At 38.3% G+C, this 14,900-nt stretch overlaps 1 protein-coding gene across 4 annotated transcripts in view; it reads left to right on the top strand.

Annotated features, from left to right (window-relative positions):
* Positions 1-2,032: 2,032 nt before the first annotated feature.
* The window catches only part of kcnh1a (potassium voltage-gated channel, subfamily H (eag-related), member 1a), a 43,825-nt gene continuing 30,957 nt past the window's right edge, over positions 2,033-14,900 (top strand). The window contains exons 1-7 of one of the 4 annotated variants that reach the window (XM_057344622.1): positions 2,033-2,301; positions 3,286-3,312; positions 8,028-8,151; positions 9,096-9,202; positions 9,458-9,586; positions 9,825-9,943; positions 11,196-11,588. In XM_057344622.1, the coding sequence (XP_057200605.1) occupies positions 2,229-2,301; positions 3,286-3,312; positions 8,028-8,151; positions 9,096-9,202; positions 9,458-9,586; positions 9,825-9,943; positions 11,196-11,588 (972 nt within the window). In that variant the 5' untranslated portion in view covers positions 2,033-2,228. The remainder of the gene's footprint in view (positions 2,302-3,285; positions 3,313-8,027; positions 8,152-9,095; positions 9,203-9,457; positions 9,587-9,824; positions 9,944-11,195; positions 11,589-14,900) is intronic. The other 3 variants (XM_057344623.1, XM_057344624.1, XM_057344625.1) reach the window with 3 other exon arrangements.

Raw genomic sequence — 14,900 nt, 5'->3', positions numbered from 1 at the left:
TAGTGGACACAAAACACTTTTCTGTATAGTGCACAGTACAGGGCTCTGTAAATGAGTTTAATGGGGGATTTATTGCCTTTGTGGGGACATGCAGAAAGACTACAAACCTATATTAAAGACAGACAATGTAGAAAGAATATTTAACACAGAAGATAAATAAATATACGTATACTTAAATATCAAGAGAACAGCTGTACATAACAAACAGACACTCTTTACTGCATCGGCTCGTCAATGCGGCGCATCAAAACTAAATCCTAACGCGCGCTTCATTGATTTAACCTCGAGGAGATGCAGATGCGTGTTGAATTAGCGCTTTACAGCAATAACAACAGCTTTAAATAGCGGTTCAAGCTCAAAAATACATAACCACGCAGCTCATCGGGGGAGAGAGAGAGAGAGAGAGAGAGAGAGAGAGAGAGAGAGAGAGACGCACAAGCGTCTGTCTGCTCCCGCTTTGTGTTTGAGCTCAGCTGCCTGTTCACGCGCCTGAGTTACATCGACCAATGATAAATAAACGATAATTAATACATACAGCTGTATTAAAATCGCACATAGGCTATATAAGATGTTTTCCGTATTTATCGATCATGTATTAAACATTTGACATTGTATTTAAAACACGAAACGAATATACAGTTTTTAATTTCCTGTCGCGTCACGTACCACCAGGGGTCTCTTCAAGTACCAGTCATACACAGTTTGAGAACCACTGTTCTATTGATGCAAAGAACCCTTTTATTTTTAGAAGCGTAGTACTGCATTTAATCGTTTTCAAGTGACAAATATTCACGTTAGACTTGAATCTGATTAGATAATTACAGTTGATAATGAGGTCAATATGATTTCTGCTGATGTTACAGCTTCTCACTTTGATAAGATAAACATCTCACAATGAGCCTACTAAACGATAAGCACTGTCAGATAAAAGACAATATTTTGATTGCGTACATAAACTAAATCTGAAGCTCAATTATGTAGCTCTGTGTAAGACAGTTCACTCCAAAAATTAGCCTATAGGCTACATTTTGGTAAGAAGTGTTGTTGAATTTATGAAAACTTGGTAAAGAGTTAATTTACTTTATTGTGTATATGTTGTAATATTCCAGCCTGTTAAAATCTCTAATGCATGTTTGTTCCTTTGAACAAGTGTTATTGAGCAAGTTCAGACATCGTATATAGGCTACATAGAGCACAATGGGATATAACAGGTTTCTGATCGGGATGTCAGTTTTGATAACACAGAAGGTCTTGCATGCCCTGTCATCCACTGCCACTGTTGACATTTCATGATATTTCTCAGGGTAGGGTTGTTTACAAAAGGTTAATTTACAAATGGCACATCAAATGTCTACAGCTACCAACACTTTAACACTTTGACTGTTATTACCCAGGAAAAAATAGTTTGTTGAACACTTGGACTTTTGTGACAACATACCCCACTATACATGAATTTTGGCTTTAAACAGGATTCTGAGTAAAACATCAAATAGGCCTAAGTATATAAAATACATACAAAATTCATAAAACAGGAAAAACGTACAAGGTAATTGACAAAAATATATACATTAATTTAAAATATTTTTTCTAATTGGGTTTTAAACAAAGAGTTTGAACATCTGCATTTTTGCTGCCTTAAAGGAACAGTTAATCCAAATATCTTTCCCTGTGTTCATCAGAACAAAGACATTTATACAGATTTGGAACAACTCGAAGGTGAGTAAATGATGACAGAATTTTCATTTTTGGGTGAAGTATCCCTATAAGATCAATGTGTTGAACACAACAGCCAAACAAACTTAGCATTTGATCGACTCTGAACCAAACTACGAAGACATCATCAGACTGGCATTATTTTAAATCATTAGGTGTTAAATAAACGTTTATGGAAACAAAATATTTTTTAAACACTCGACCCAGCAGATGGCGAACAGATTGAATTAGATCTTGTAAAGCATATCATGTACAGTAAACTTGTATCATATAAGGAAACAGCGCCACCTCTGGATTCACGCTGCCATTTCAGACGTGGGTCAACAGATGGCGCTGTTTCTCCAGTCTAACCCGATCGTGAGGGATCAATAGGGTGGAGAGTGGGATTCGGGAGCCCCGGGTCCGCACTTCACTGGATGCGGTAGCGGTATGTGGACAACAGACACACCTGAGACGTTTGCGGGTACTTCATGCTGACCGGTCCGGGCTCTCGCTGGAGTGCATGACCCGCCGTGATGGCCGGGGGACGAAGAGGACTAGTGGCTCCACAAAACACTTTTTTGGAAAACATTGTCCGCCGGTCTAACGGTAAGACGCAGCGCTACATCTAGAAGACGCTCATTGAAAGCAGCGCACAAGATGATCAACGTTTATGTCGCAGACACTAAAGAAGGAAAAAAGTTTTAGTGTATAGAAGACACGTATGGCTACCCTTTACCTAGAGACAATATACTTTTGCGTCTATAACCACGTGACAAATAAAAAACAAAGTGGGATGCGAATACAATTTGGATTTTTTTGTACAAATTTACGAACGACTAATAAATAAACATTGGTCATAAACTATCTATCATTCAATGTTATGAATGATCAGTCGTTGTATTTATTTATATTGTAGAAATGTGACGCTTTATATTGCGAACTGTTTCTAAATAGTGTTAAAATTGTCAATAAATATATTTGAAAGGATTAGCATTTATTTCTAAAGACTTATCTTGAGATTATATGTATTCAAGTACTGTACATCCTGTCATCTGTATGTTTTGCGGGAATAAAGAACAACTCTGTTGAATGAATATTTAATAATAATGAATATTTATGACTGCTGAAAGGTAAAACATTGATTGAGCATCTTAACCATCACCGTCTGAGAGATCAGACAGTGCTTTAAACCCTCTGCAAGCTCCATAAAATAGAAACAGATATTTATCCAACAGTTTTTTTATATTAAGCAAAAACATATGTAGGCACCTTAGACTGATCATAAGTCTATGAAATAAGAGACCATGGACAGCAGCTCTGTCCCCTATAGATCTATGCTAGCTCTCGGACGAATATTAGAGCATATACTGCACATGTACAAATTTTATTTTTTAAGTAGGACTTACTTAAAAATCCTTGACCTCCAGAACTCATAAAGCATGTCTGTAAGACGTTCATGGTCATGTAGAGTTTTCTGGAAAAGACCAAGAGGACAAATGAAAAACCTCAAATCAGGATGGAAACTAGCTTTTCCTCTGTGGTATGTGTGTTTGTTATTTTAACTCTTTGTCTGTTTTCTTTAACTTCCAGTTTGGACATTATCACATAGACACACAGGTATAAACCTCACTGAGCAGAACACATGTGCTTAAACTCTCCCATTTCTACATTATCTCTCTCCCGCTATTTCTCTCTTCCTCTGTTACCTTCTATCTTATCCCCCTCTCTTCCCCTCCCTCTCTATAATTCCTATTTTACATCGAAGATTGTTCTATACCAATTTCTGTTAATTTACAAACTAATAGTTTGATTCTAATTAAAGGGTTCACTGAACTCTTTAGGTCCTGTAAATGGTAAGAATGCTGTTGATATTTAAAAGCTCTAGTCAAATATGGTGATAATAACCATGTAGCTTTTTCTCCCCGGTCCTCACTCAGCGCTGACAGCACGTGCTGTAAAATAACAAATGTTGGCATGGAACGTTTTTCCTCCATAGTGCTGCGTGTGAATCTATGTGTGTGTGTTTAATACACTTTTAGTGTTAAGTGTGGAGTGTACTTCCTGTGTTTATGCTCAGTAGAGGAGAACTGTGCTTTGTGGCAAATCCACCACCACGTTCCAAATGAATTGTTTATCATAGATATGAGTTATCATTCACTAGTTTAATTCTCTCTCTTTTTATTTTTCATCTGTAAGGGCATTTATTCATCTCATATTTACACTAGGGATGCACCGAAACGAAAATTCTTGGCCGAAGGTCGAATAATACCGAACACGTTTTTTTGCATTTCTTCTATTTATTAAGCTATTTTTTTCACTATTGCACAAACTGAATAGTCAAAATGTGCTTTTTATCATTTGTCTTGCTTTTCAATAAAATACAATACAACTTAATATAAAATTGAGCAAAACAAAGTAAATTCAAACAAAAAATGGAGCCCTCTCTCTTCATGAATAGCCTATATTAATTAGGCCTATAACTGACTGCTAAAAGAATGTAATGTAAGTTACTCTGTACCCCTACAACAAAACACTTCATTAAAAAGTGTCATTCCACATTAGGCCTATAAACTAAAAATACGAATAAACTAAAACTGTTGGATTATTATAGGCTACATTGCAAAATGATTTGAGAAAAAAAACATACTTTGACAAGTTGTTTAGTACAGGGAACTGTGTGCACGCGACGACTGTATGATGTCAGACAGCCCGCTTCCGTCCGAAGTAAAGTTACCGACCAGTAAAGACGCTTTCATTCGGAAATTTACTTCCGTGCGGCAAGTCCCGTGCTGTGTCTTTCTCTGACACTTTAAAATGCTCCGCGCACACGCACACACACACACACGCACGCACGCACGTACGCACACACACATGTCTGGTTTACTATCTCCGTGGGGACACACGCACGCACTGCCAAAATGTTTGCGGCAGTAATAAAGCGCACGCGTCTCTCTCTCTCTCTCTCTCTCTCTCTCTCTCTCTGCGCTGGTTGCTGTTTGATCGTATCACGATTCTTGTTCGGTAAAATTTATTCGGCCATTTCACATATTCGGCCGAACGAACTTGCGTTTTTTTTGCTATTTTCGGCCGAACATTTTCGGTGGCCGAACATTCGGTGCATCCCTAATTTACACTTTACGAGCAATAGAAAGATGTGTTTGTGCTGGGTCCAAAATTAACACCCATTAAGGGTGTAAAGAAATACAGCACAGTAGTGGTTTAAATTGTACGAATGATATAGCCAGGTCATACAGTATGAAGAGTACACGAAAGAAAACCTTAGTCACGACTTAGACGCCTTCTTACAACTTTTCTCCTCAGATGAAAAGTTTATATAGGAAAATAAACATCTAAAGGGACAAAATGAAACTCTAAAATTTTGGAATGGGGTTGTTTCGCAGTTAAATGCAGACTGACTCATACAGTTAGTTTTTCTTGAAGATAAATAATAGAAGAACAGCTAAATCTAAGAGAACTGAAAATATCTATTTTAAGTAAAATAATGTAACAAAAAAAATCTCATTAATGACTGGCTAAAAATAGGCAGCATAAAAAGGCAAATTAATTTTGGGCCCTGTGTGTGTGTTTCTGTCAAAAATAAAATAATATCTGAACGTTATTATGTCTGACTGAGGTGGACATAGATTGTCAAAAAATAACTCTATTGCATTCATTCTTTTCGATTAGTTGCATGCTATTTCATTTTTTTCCCTACATCGGTCAATGGTTACACCCTGAATTTGAAGACATTATGAAAGGGCTTCGCTGTCTCTCAACTCTGACGGACTAGATGTGTTTAATTCTCTTATATCGGATTACAGGTTGTATAGTGTTACCGTGAGCTTGCTTAAGCTTTGAGATACACTTTGTTAAAAGTGCCACCGGCTTACTCAGCAGTCGCTAAATCACTACAGTCAGCTAATCGGCTTGATAGTCTGCTTAACACGCTAGATGCTAACACACAAACATTGACAGATGTCACAGGAAAGGTTAAAGCAAGGTTGCTGGGATGGAGCCCACAGAGGAAGTGTGTGTGTTAGGGAGATGGAGGGTGACCCTGGCACGGAGGGGTTTTAACACAACATACTTTACACTCACAAGTGAGATTTGACAGTGTTATTGAAAATGACTGTGAATTCCTCACACTCCAGAATAACATAAGCTGACTTTTCAAAGTTGTTGGTTGAGTTCAAAGAAATGTGGAGTTTACTGTATTTAGTTGTGCATTAGGGCATCAAGGGGGCAAGTTGTGTGTTTTAGACATTTTCTTACAGGATGGTGGCTGTAAAGTTAGTTAGTATTGCAATGCAGTGGTTATTTTTGGGTCAACCCATACCCCCCCCCCCTTATACCCATTAAACAAATCTGCCCCTCATCATTCACGACTCCACAAAGAAAAATACAGCGACAATTACACTGTAAAACTTTGCTGTAGTTTTTTCAGCAGGTTTGCCAGTAACTTACTGTAGATTTAATTACTCCTTAATGTACTTTCCAATTAGTACTGTTTTCCATTACTTTAATCAAAATCAAAACACTTTGACTTTTGAGATTCAAAATGAGCAAGAAGGGACTGGAATAAGCACAGCAACACTGCAAAAAATGACATTCTTCCTAAGCATTTTTCTCTTGTTTTCTGTAAAAATATTTAAAACTTCTTAAATTATGATACATTTACGTAACAAGAAAAGTGACCCAAGATATTTAGTCTTGTTTTATGAAAGACAAATATATAAACTAGGTAAATTTATGCTTAAAACAAATTTGTACATTAAATCTACAGTAAATTACTGGCAATCCTGCTGAGAAATTACAGCAAAGTTTTACAGTGTATGTATAAATGAAGAAATGAACGTGAAGAAAAACAAGTTAAAACTGGCCCATCGTGGATCATTAGACTTTGAGCTTTTGTGTGGTATCTGTTGTGCATTGTGAGTTGTCACAGAAGCAACACTGCTACGCTTCTCGTCCCATGCGTGACCTTCTTCAGACACTGGAGTAGTCTTTAATTTCATGACACTCACCTCATCAAGCAAAACAGACGCAACATGTGTGGCAGTGGAAATAATCGTCTGTGATTTCCTCCATTGTGCAACATGATATGAAGCTTTGTACGAAGCAGGTACTGTACACACATAATTCGACTGCATTGTCCCAATGTGTTGTCACAGCAGGATTTTAATTTTTTACTGCTGATCTCCTGTACCCCATACTTTGAGAACCACTGGGTTATTGACGTTAAGGTCAACCTGCTCTCATTTGAACCTGAATTTGTAACTAAAAAAGCAATACTGAAGCCCCTCCCTAACCCCACCCCTAAACCTAACATCAATGGCGCAAAAGCAAATCGTACTAAAATGTACGAATAAGATCATACAAATGAATATGAATTAGACATCTGTAAAATAATTACGAACTCCCGTGAGATTGTGTTGGTCCACACTACACCTTATGCCGGCTAAGAACTGCCAAATTAGACAGGAAGGAAACAATATGTGACCAACCACAGATGTTCTTTTTTGGTGAGGTACCTTTTCGGACATGTGAATTGGAAACCAAAAATCTAAGCTTCGTCGCTGTCCTTCTGAAACCTTGGATGTCCATATTTTCTGTTTATCAGGGAATGGAAAAAAACACTGTATACTTTTAAAATGATTAAATACTGTTGTCAACGTTGACAAGCACTTTTCAATACTTTTTATTGTTTAGATATTTGCAAAAAAGAAAATCACAAATATGGACATACGAGGTTTCAGAAGGACAGCAGCGATATAGAGGCGTACCAGAAAGTCTTGTTTTGATGCTAAGTGCTTTGGGTTAATTTTGTAAATCTAGAAGCTTTTCCTTGGACTTGTAAACATGAACATTCTAGTGGACTAATTGAAACATTTGCACTGTAATTGTTTGAAAAGCCGGTCAATTGTATTGGAATTGGCATTTAAAACAGCTTTTGCCATTTTTGTGTGCCACAAGTGTCAGACCCTATAAGGCAGGGCACTGTATGTCTACTGGAGGGTCTTGTTAAAGTTAAGATTTAGAGAGAAGCTTGTTTTTTTCCATTTTAATGGGACTGTAGGATAATGCGGGAGTGGTTTATGTGCTATAGCAACACTGCTGTGCACAACCATGTCAGTTATAGACCAATAAAAGTGAAGCTAAATATTCATCTTTGTCATAAACTTGTCAGATCAGTGGTGTTCGGCTTCCGTGAAAGTGTCCATCCATCCTACCTCATGTGACATTACCATAGCGACCAACCTTTTTTTTGTTAACCTTGTACCTGGTTCCTCTCACCTGCTTCCCCCCCACACCCTTCTGTGCTCTCTTTACAGACACAAACTTTGTGCTGGGGAACGCTCAGATCGTAGACTGGCCCATCGTTTACAGCAATGATGGCTTTTGTAAGCTGTCCGGCTACCATCGCGCAGAGGTCATGCAGAAGAGCAGCACTTGCAGGTATCAGACTTTTTATTTTTTAGCAGGTGCTTTTCTGAAATGGGCACATTGATGGTATTTGAAGGAGAAAGGAAGAGTTGTAATAGTGGAAGAGTTGTAATGGCGAAACTGCCTGTCTTCTGTGGGATATAGTTTAGTGATTGATGAAAGCGAGTGCTTTGATTTGCCAAACACAAGCTCATTAGAGTCCCACACATTTGTTGAACCTCTTTTGAACATTAACGCTCCTGAGTCCTGACTCTCTTCATCTTTAATGCTGAACTTGTTGTCAGTAAACTTTTGTGTGCAGTGCTTTTATCTGCTCGTCATTACCCAGTGGAACCAAAAAGATACTACCCAAAAAAAGTGATTCTCAGCCTTTATGTATTGATGTATCATCACACGGCTCAACTATGTCTTCATCGACCAAATCAGAGATTTCTTTATTCCATGGATATTGTTTTGCAATATCATCAAGATGATTAAAGTTACTTTTAAACTGAAGGAAAATGTCCACACTTTTTTTTTTAATTAAGGTACTACAAAAGGCTCCTCACAGAAATGCCATGTTTTATTTTTCACCATTTTTTTTTGTTTTAGTCTAAAAAAAACTTTTTCCACAACAAAGAACAACAGAAACAGAAAGGTTATTCTGATGCTAAAGGTTTTTTATGGAACCATTTAGCCAAAAATTGTTCTATGGCATTGTGAAGAAACTTTTTTTTGGAGTGCACTCATTCACAAATTTTAAGATGCATAATGCATTTTAATGGAAGATTTATTTGACATGTCTTCTTAAGCAAAAAACAGGCACAGGACTCTGAAAGTCCCATTTAATGCAAGTTGAGAATCACTGCTCTAGAGATTTAACCATTAAAATGAAGTCACATCAGCATCCTTAAAATTGCATTAAAATGATTTTTGGTGAAGTGTCTGACTCTGTTTGGATTTGTTTCCTCTCTCAGCTTTATGTACGGAGAACTCACAGATAAAGACACGTGTGAGAAAGTTCAGCTGACTTTCGAGAACTATGAGATGAACTCGTTTGAAATCTTGATGTACAAGAAAAACCGTAAGCATCACAGCTGCACACACACACACAAACAGATGCACACACAACCGAGCAGCAAATGTTGTGAGCAGGAACACGCCAACACTGGTGCAGAAATTTGTTATGATAATATCTTCATGAATATGCATGAACATGTAAAACAGAGACAGGACAATTATTGGTTCAGCGAAGAGCTTTTTTTCCTCTGAAGTCATGACATCTGTCACACTGACACGTGCAGATATACAGAGTGTTTAAATGTGTGTGTTTTCTCAGGAACTCCGGTATGGTTTTTTGTGAAAATTGCACCGATTCGGAACGAACAGGAGAAGGTCGTGCTCTTCCTGTGTACGTTTAGTGACATCACAGCATTCAAACAGCCCATCGAGGACGACTCTTCAAAAGGTACGTGAACATGGATGTGAATTTTCACACAACTTGTGTGTAATTTGTGGGCTACACAAATTTGAATTTGAATGAAGTATGTTATGGGGGAGTGTTTGTGAATGTTTTTGATTTGCGGAGTTAAAGAACATTGTTATAATGTTAAAATGTTATACTAGATAGTTTGTCCACTATTTACTGTAATATGTCCAACAGAAGACATGCATAAGTAATGTAATTGTGTGTTATCGTTTTTTAGGCTGGGGGAAGTTTGCCCGCTTGACCAGGGCTCTAACAAGCAGTAGAGGGGTCTTACAGCAACTGCAGCCCACGGTACACAAAGGAGAGAATGTGCACAAACACTCGCGCCTTGCAGAGGTACATCTGTGTGTGTGTTAAGCTGATAAATTCATACTACACGTGAGTGACTCTGGTGCGTGTCAGGATCCAGTCATGTCAAGATCAAACTAACACTAGGACAGCAATCATCTCACACTGTGATCCCACTGCACACACACGCGCACACTCACACGCACACACGCACACACACGCACACACACGCACATACACACACACACACGCACGCGCACACACACACACACACACACACATGCACATACACACACACGCACACACACGCAGATACACACACACTCAAAAATAACACAGATTGTGTTGTCTTTAAAGGTGCTGTGTGTAATTTCTTTGGAGGATCTATTGACAGAAATGAAATATAATATACATGGTGTATAAACACCTTAAATAATAAAGGGTTATGTTTTTATTACCTTAGATTGAGTTATTTCTTCTTTCTTCATACACTGCGGGTCCCCTTGCATGGAGCAATGCCATGTTGTTTCTACAGTAGCCCTAAACGGACAAAATTCTCTACAGAGCGCTTTTCGTAAATACGTCATCTCCTTCGGCAAAGAAGCGAAAACGTGACAACAGCCTGTGTAGGCCACCATAGTACTTCGAAAGGGAGGGGTGGAGTGAGCCATTGGTTGCAATCTGCAACCTCACCGCTAGATGCCGCTAAATTTCATACACTAGACCATTAACACAACAGTTTTTAGAGTATGTTTACCTGAAATACTAAGTTTGTTGTTGAATGCGTAGCACAAAAATGATAGAAAATCAGTGAAAAAACAGTGAAAAAACATGCTATACACACTGGTGTTTTTGCCTGTTTTCATGTGGTGTCTTCTTCAATTTTATGTAAAGTTTCTATACATTAGACTAAGATGTCCAAAATCTCCATTAAATATCTAGTTTAGTCAGAGACACGAATCTGTTTCTAAATCAAGAATCTGCATCTGTTAAACAGACATGAAGAAATACAGTGTGTGACTTTGGTAACACTTTAGGGTTGTATTTGTACTTAATGCATTAGATAACATGAACTAACTTGAACAGTTGTAGTGATGTTAACTAACATGAACATAGATTTATACATGCTGAAAAACTGCATTGCTCATTGTTAGTGCATTTACTACTGTTAACAAATACAACCTTACTGTAAAGTGTTACCGTAATCTTTGTAGCAATCCCATTAGACCCGAGACAGATCATTCCTCTTATCATCAATCAGATCAGTTAAACGACCATCTGATGCCTCTCTCTCCTGCAGGTTCTCCAGCTGGGCTCAGACATTCTCCCTCAGTACAAACAAGAGACGCCCAAGACCCCCCCTCACATCATCCTGCACTACTGTGCCTTTAAGACCACCTGGGACTGGGTCATCCTCATTCTCACCTTCTACACCGCCATCATGGTCCCCTACAACGTCTCGTTCAAAACCAAGCAGAACAACGTCACCTGGCTGGTTGTGGACAGCATTGTGGATGTAATCTTTCTAGTAGATATTGTGCTGAATTTTCATACCACTTTCGTGGGCCCGGCTGGGGAAGTGATATCAGACCCGAAACTCATTCGTATGAATTACTTGAAAACCTGGTTTGTGATTGACCTGTTGTCTTGTCTGCCTTATGATGTCATCAACGCCTTCGAGAATGTGGATGAGGTCAGTGCGATGCACACATTCATTACAATTCAGATGCACAGTAATACAATAAAGCCAGGGGATCAATAACCCAAAATGACAATCAGTTCAAGGTCAACTGGTCTGTATGATTGTTACAGAATTTGTTAACATGAAATTGTTTCTGATCCAGTTTTTTACAGTATGCTAAAGTTCCATACAATGTTAAAACACTGCGACGTTATTAGATGGGTCAGAGTGAGTCTAAGGAAGCATGAGAACATTTCTAAGATATAACATACAGATGTTATTATTGTGTTTGCTGTAATTGTTAGTTGTGTAATCTTTTTAAGGTGAGTGAACCTTTCATGGATCCAGCGCTTTCATGGAGAATTTGCATTTCTGGTCTGGTCTGTGTAGGATCTATAGTAAACAGTCTGTGCATTCAGCTGTACTAGAACAGTTGGTTATTCCAATAGTATAGAAATAGAGATATTTATTGTTAACAAGAAGTGAGATGAAAAACAGGAGGAGACTTTTGCCCCTCGTAACAAAGTTTTAACAAGTTCAAATTGGCCAAAAGCTCAGATTTCCCAAGACATTAATGCCTGGTCCCAGACTAAAATGCATGTTTGAACTGCCTTAACTGAAAATAACTTTGCCCTGACATATCTTATATATGACTGTTGTACTTCCAAATCCTCGGATGTCCAAATTCGCTGTTTTTCAGGAAATGGAACGACAATGTACTTTTTAAATGATTCAACACTGTGCTGTCAACAAGCACTTTTTAATACTTTTTATTTTTTAGATATTTACTGTACAAAACCGGGTGACAAACATAAGAGTGACTAATACTAATGATTCATGGCAAAAAATGAAAACCACAAAATATGGAGATACAAGGTTTAAGAAGGACAGCAGCGATATGTCAGTGCCATTGTTTTGTCTCAAGGTGCACCAGTAATGTTTTTTTCTAAAGGATTTTTTTATAAATGTGACTTAAATATCCTAATTAAACTAAGGCATAGTGCTTGCTTAAGCTAAGCATTGTCTGTGAAACCGGGCCCAAGACTTCATTCAAAAGTTATGTCCATATGAACTAAACCATTTTTTATTAAAGTCTTCCAAGACTCAGATGTGTAGTTTAATGTTTATCAGTCTGTTTGTAAATTTCCCTTCGATTTCTTTTATATCAATTATGGTTTAGTTGAACACACCATGAGTTTAACACACTCAGATACTAGTAACTGTTTTGTAGATGATGGCCAGTGATAAAGAGTAATATTTTTAATAAATCGTGGCACTAAAATATTTTTAATACTAACCCAGAAACACCTTTTCAGAATAAATTGAGATAAAAATCTGAACATAGCTTGACAAGTTCGGGTATAACAGACCTCCGAGTTAAACTCATCAATTGTCTGAGTGCTTTGTGTGACTGATAGTATTTGTGCTTGTAATGGAGCAAATCTTTGGTGCTAATTAATATCGACCGGGGCACGTGAGAGCGTATCGCATCCGCACCCTTTCATTGATCCCAGGCTAAGAGTTCGCTACCATGCTATCATATTCACACTTTTTACTTTTATTTTAGTGCTTTTAAGTAAAAGATCTTTATCTGTGTCTGTGGCGATAGTGAGGTGTCTGGGGACTGAATCAATGGTGCGTGCTTCCCTGTGCTGGTGAAGCTGGAGTCGGTGCGGGCTGGCGTGCTAAAGCTTTTGCTCCGGATCAATCTCTGACCGTATAATGATTTAAACTGAGCTGTCTGTCTGCATTTAATTGAACTCACAATCAATTTCCGTCACTGCACACGGGATGAGAACAATCTCTTTCTCGGCTGTTTGCTGCCCTCGCACCTGCATTCCACAGCATTCATCAATTGTTTCTACTTGATAGGTGAAATATAATTTTTTTGGCTGGATGTTCACACGCGAATACAACTCGATATGATACCAGCGCAGCCACTCTTGTCACTGCAGGATTGCAGCTTTCATCTCGCCCCTGGGCATATGGCTTTTCAGTGGTCCTGTCAGCACCAGTTTACCATGATCAGCTACATCAAGCTCATCAGATCCGTCTGCGCACGATGCCGGGGTTGAAGCTCAGCAGAAAAAGCCCAAAGCGCAGAGCTCCATCATAAATAACAGCATCCTCTGAGAATTACGCAACTCAATGTGAATTAGATCCCGAGGTGATGCCGTTCTGATGGAGAATAATGAGCTCTGTCTGGTGTCTGCTTACCGTTTGATTTGTGTCAAACATTGGAGGAAATGGACGAATTAAAGTTCACGGCTAGGTGAACCCTAACAAACAGACACTTTATATTCTTTGCATTAGGAAATGGAGTCAAAATTGGGAAAAAATTATAGGACTGTATAGGTGAGAGCGGGATCTGTTGAATATCAGTCTGTGAGGGTTTTTCTTAGCTGGAAAGGTGGCCAAGTCTAAAAACACACAAAATGTATGGATATGCAAAAAAGTGGATTTATACGATTTAAAACACAATAGATGCTTTTTATATTTCTTTATACTATTTTTTGCTTTCTGACCATGACAGGAAGCTATTGTAGAGCCACTGCAAGAAAAACGGGAGCAAAAGAACAGCATTAGGTGTGTAATGGTGATTTATATGTGTTCAGTGTTCAAATCGTGCCGTAGGGAATAGTGGGAAATAAGCCTGGATATTGTTTGCCATTATTAGAGAGGTCAATATTACAATCTTTCCCCATTGAACCACAATTAAAAAACAGTTGATACTGTGAGAGAAAAACAGAGACTGTCTAAGTAGCTTCACAGTAGCTTTAATCTTTCATAAGTTTTGACAGTTCAGGTGACCGATCATAAAGAAACGTTCTCTAAGGAAGATCTGACTGCGAAGTTATTTATAAATAAAATCCAGATGGGACGTTTACCAAAAGTAAACTCATTTGCATGGTGGAATTTAATTGCCATAGAAGCTCAAACGTATGAAATCTTACCCACAAGAGAATATGCCGTCATATAATGAGAAGCAACGTTGGCGTTTCAAAAAACAAAGTAACTACATTGGTGGAACTTACACTCAGTACTCAGGTTTGTGCACTGAAACAGGAAGTTCTTCTGGACCAGCTCTGGACCAACATCTTAAACCTCTCCCGAAGTGGTCTATATGAAGTAATGAAAGAACGTTGCACAGCGTAACCTTGTTTTAATTTTAAGTACTCCTTGGAAACTGGTTAAAATAACCTGGACTCACAGGACTCAGGATCAGTACATTTCAGTACTGTCTTACTACCTTAAAGAACATGCTTTCAGAGCACAGCACTGAACTGAAACACAGCCTGTGTTTGTCTCTCTTAGACACATGGA

Source organism: Triplophysa rosa, linkage group LG10 (assembly GCF_024868665.1).
Source record: "Triplophysa rosa linkage group LG10, Trosa_1v2, whole genome shotgun sequence".
NCBI lineage: Eukaryota > Metazoa > Chordata > Actinopteri > Cypriniformes > Nemacheilidae > Triplophysa > Triplophysa rosa.
Note: the sequence above shows the minus strand (reverse complement) of the source record. Positions and strands in the feature narration are given on the sequence as shown.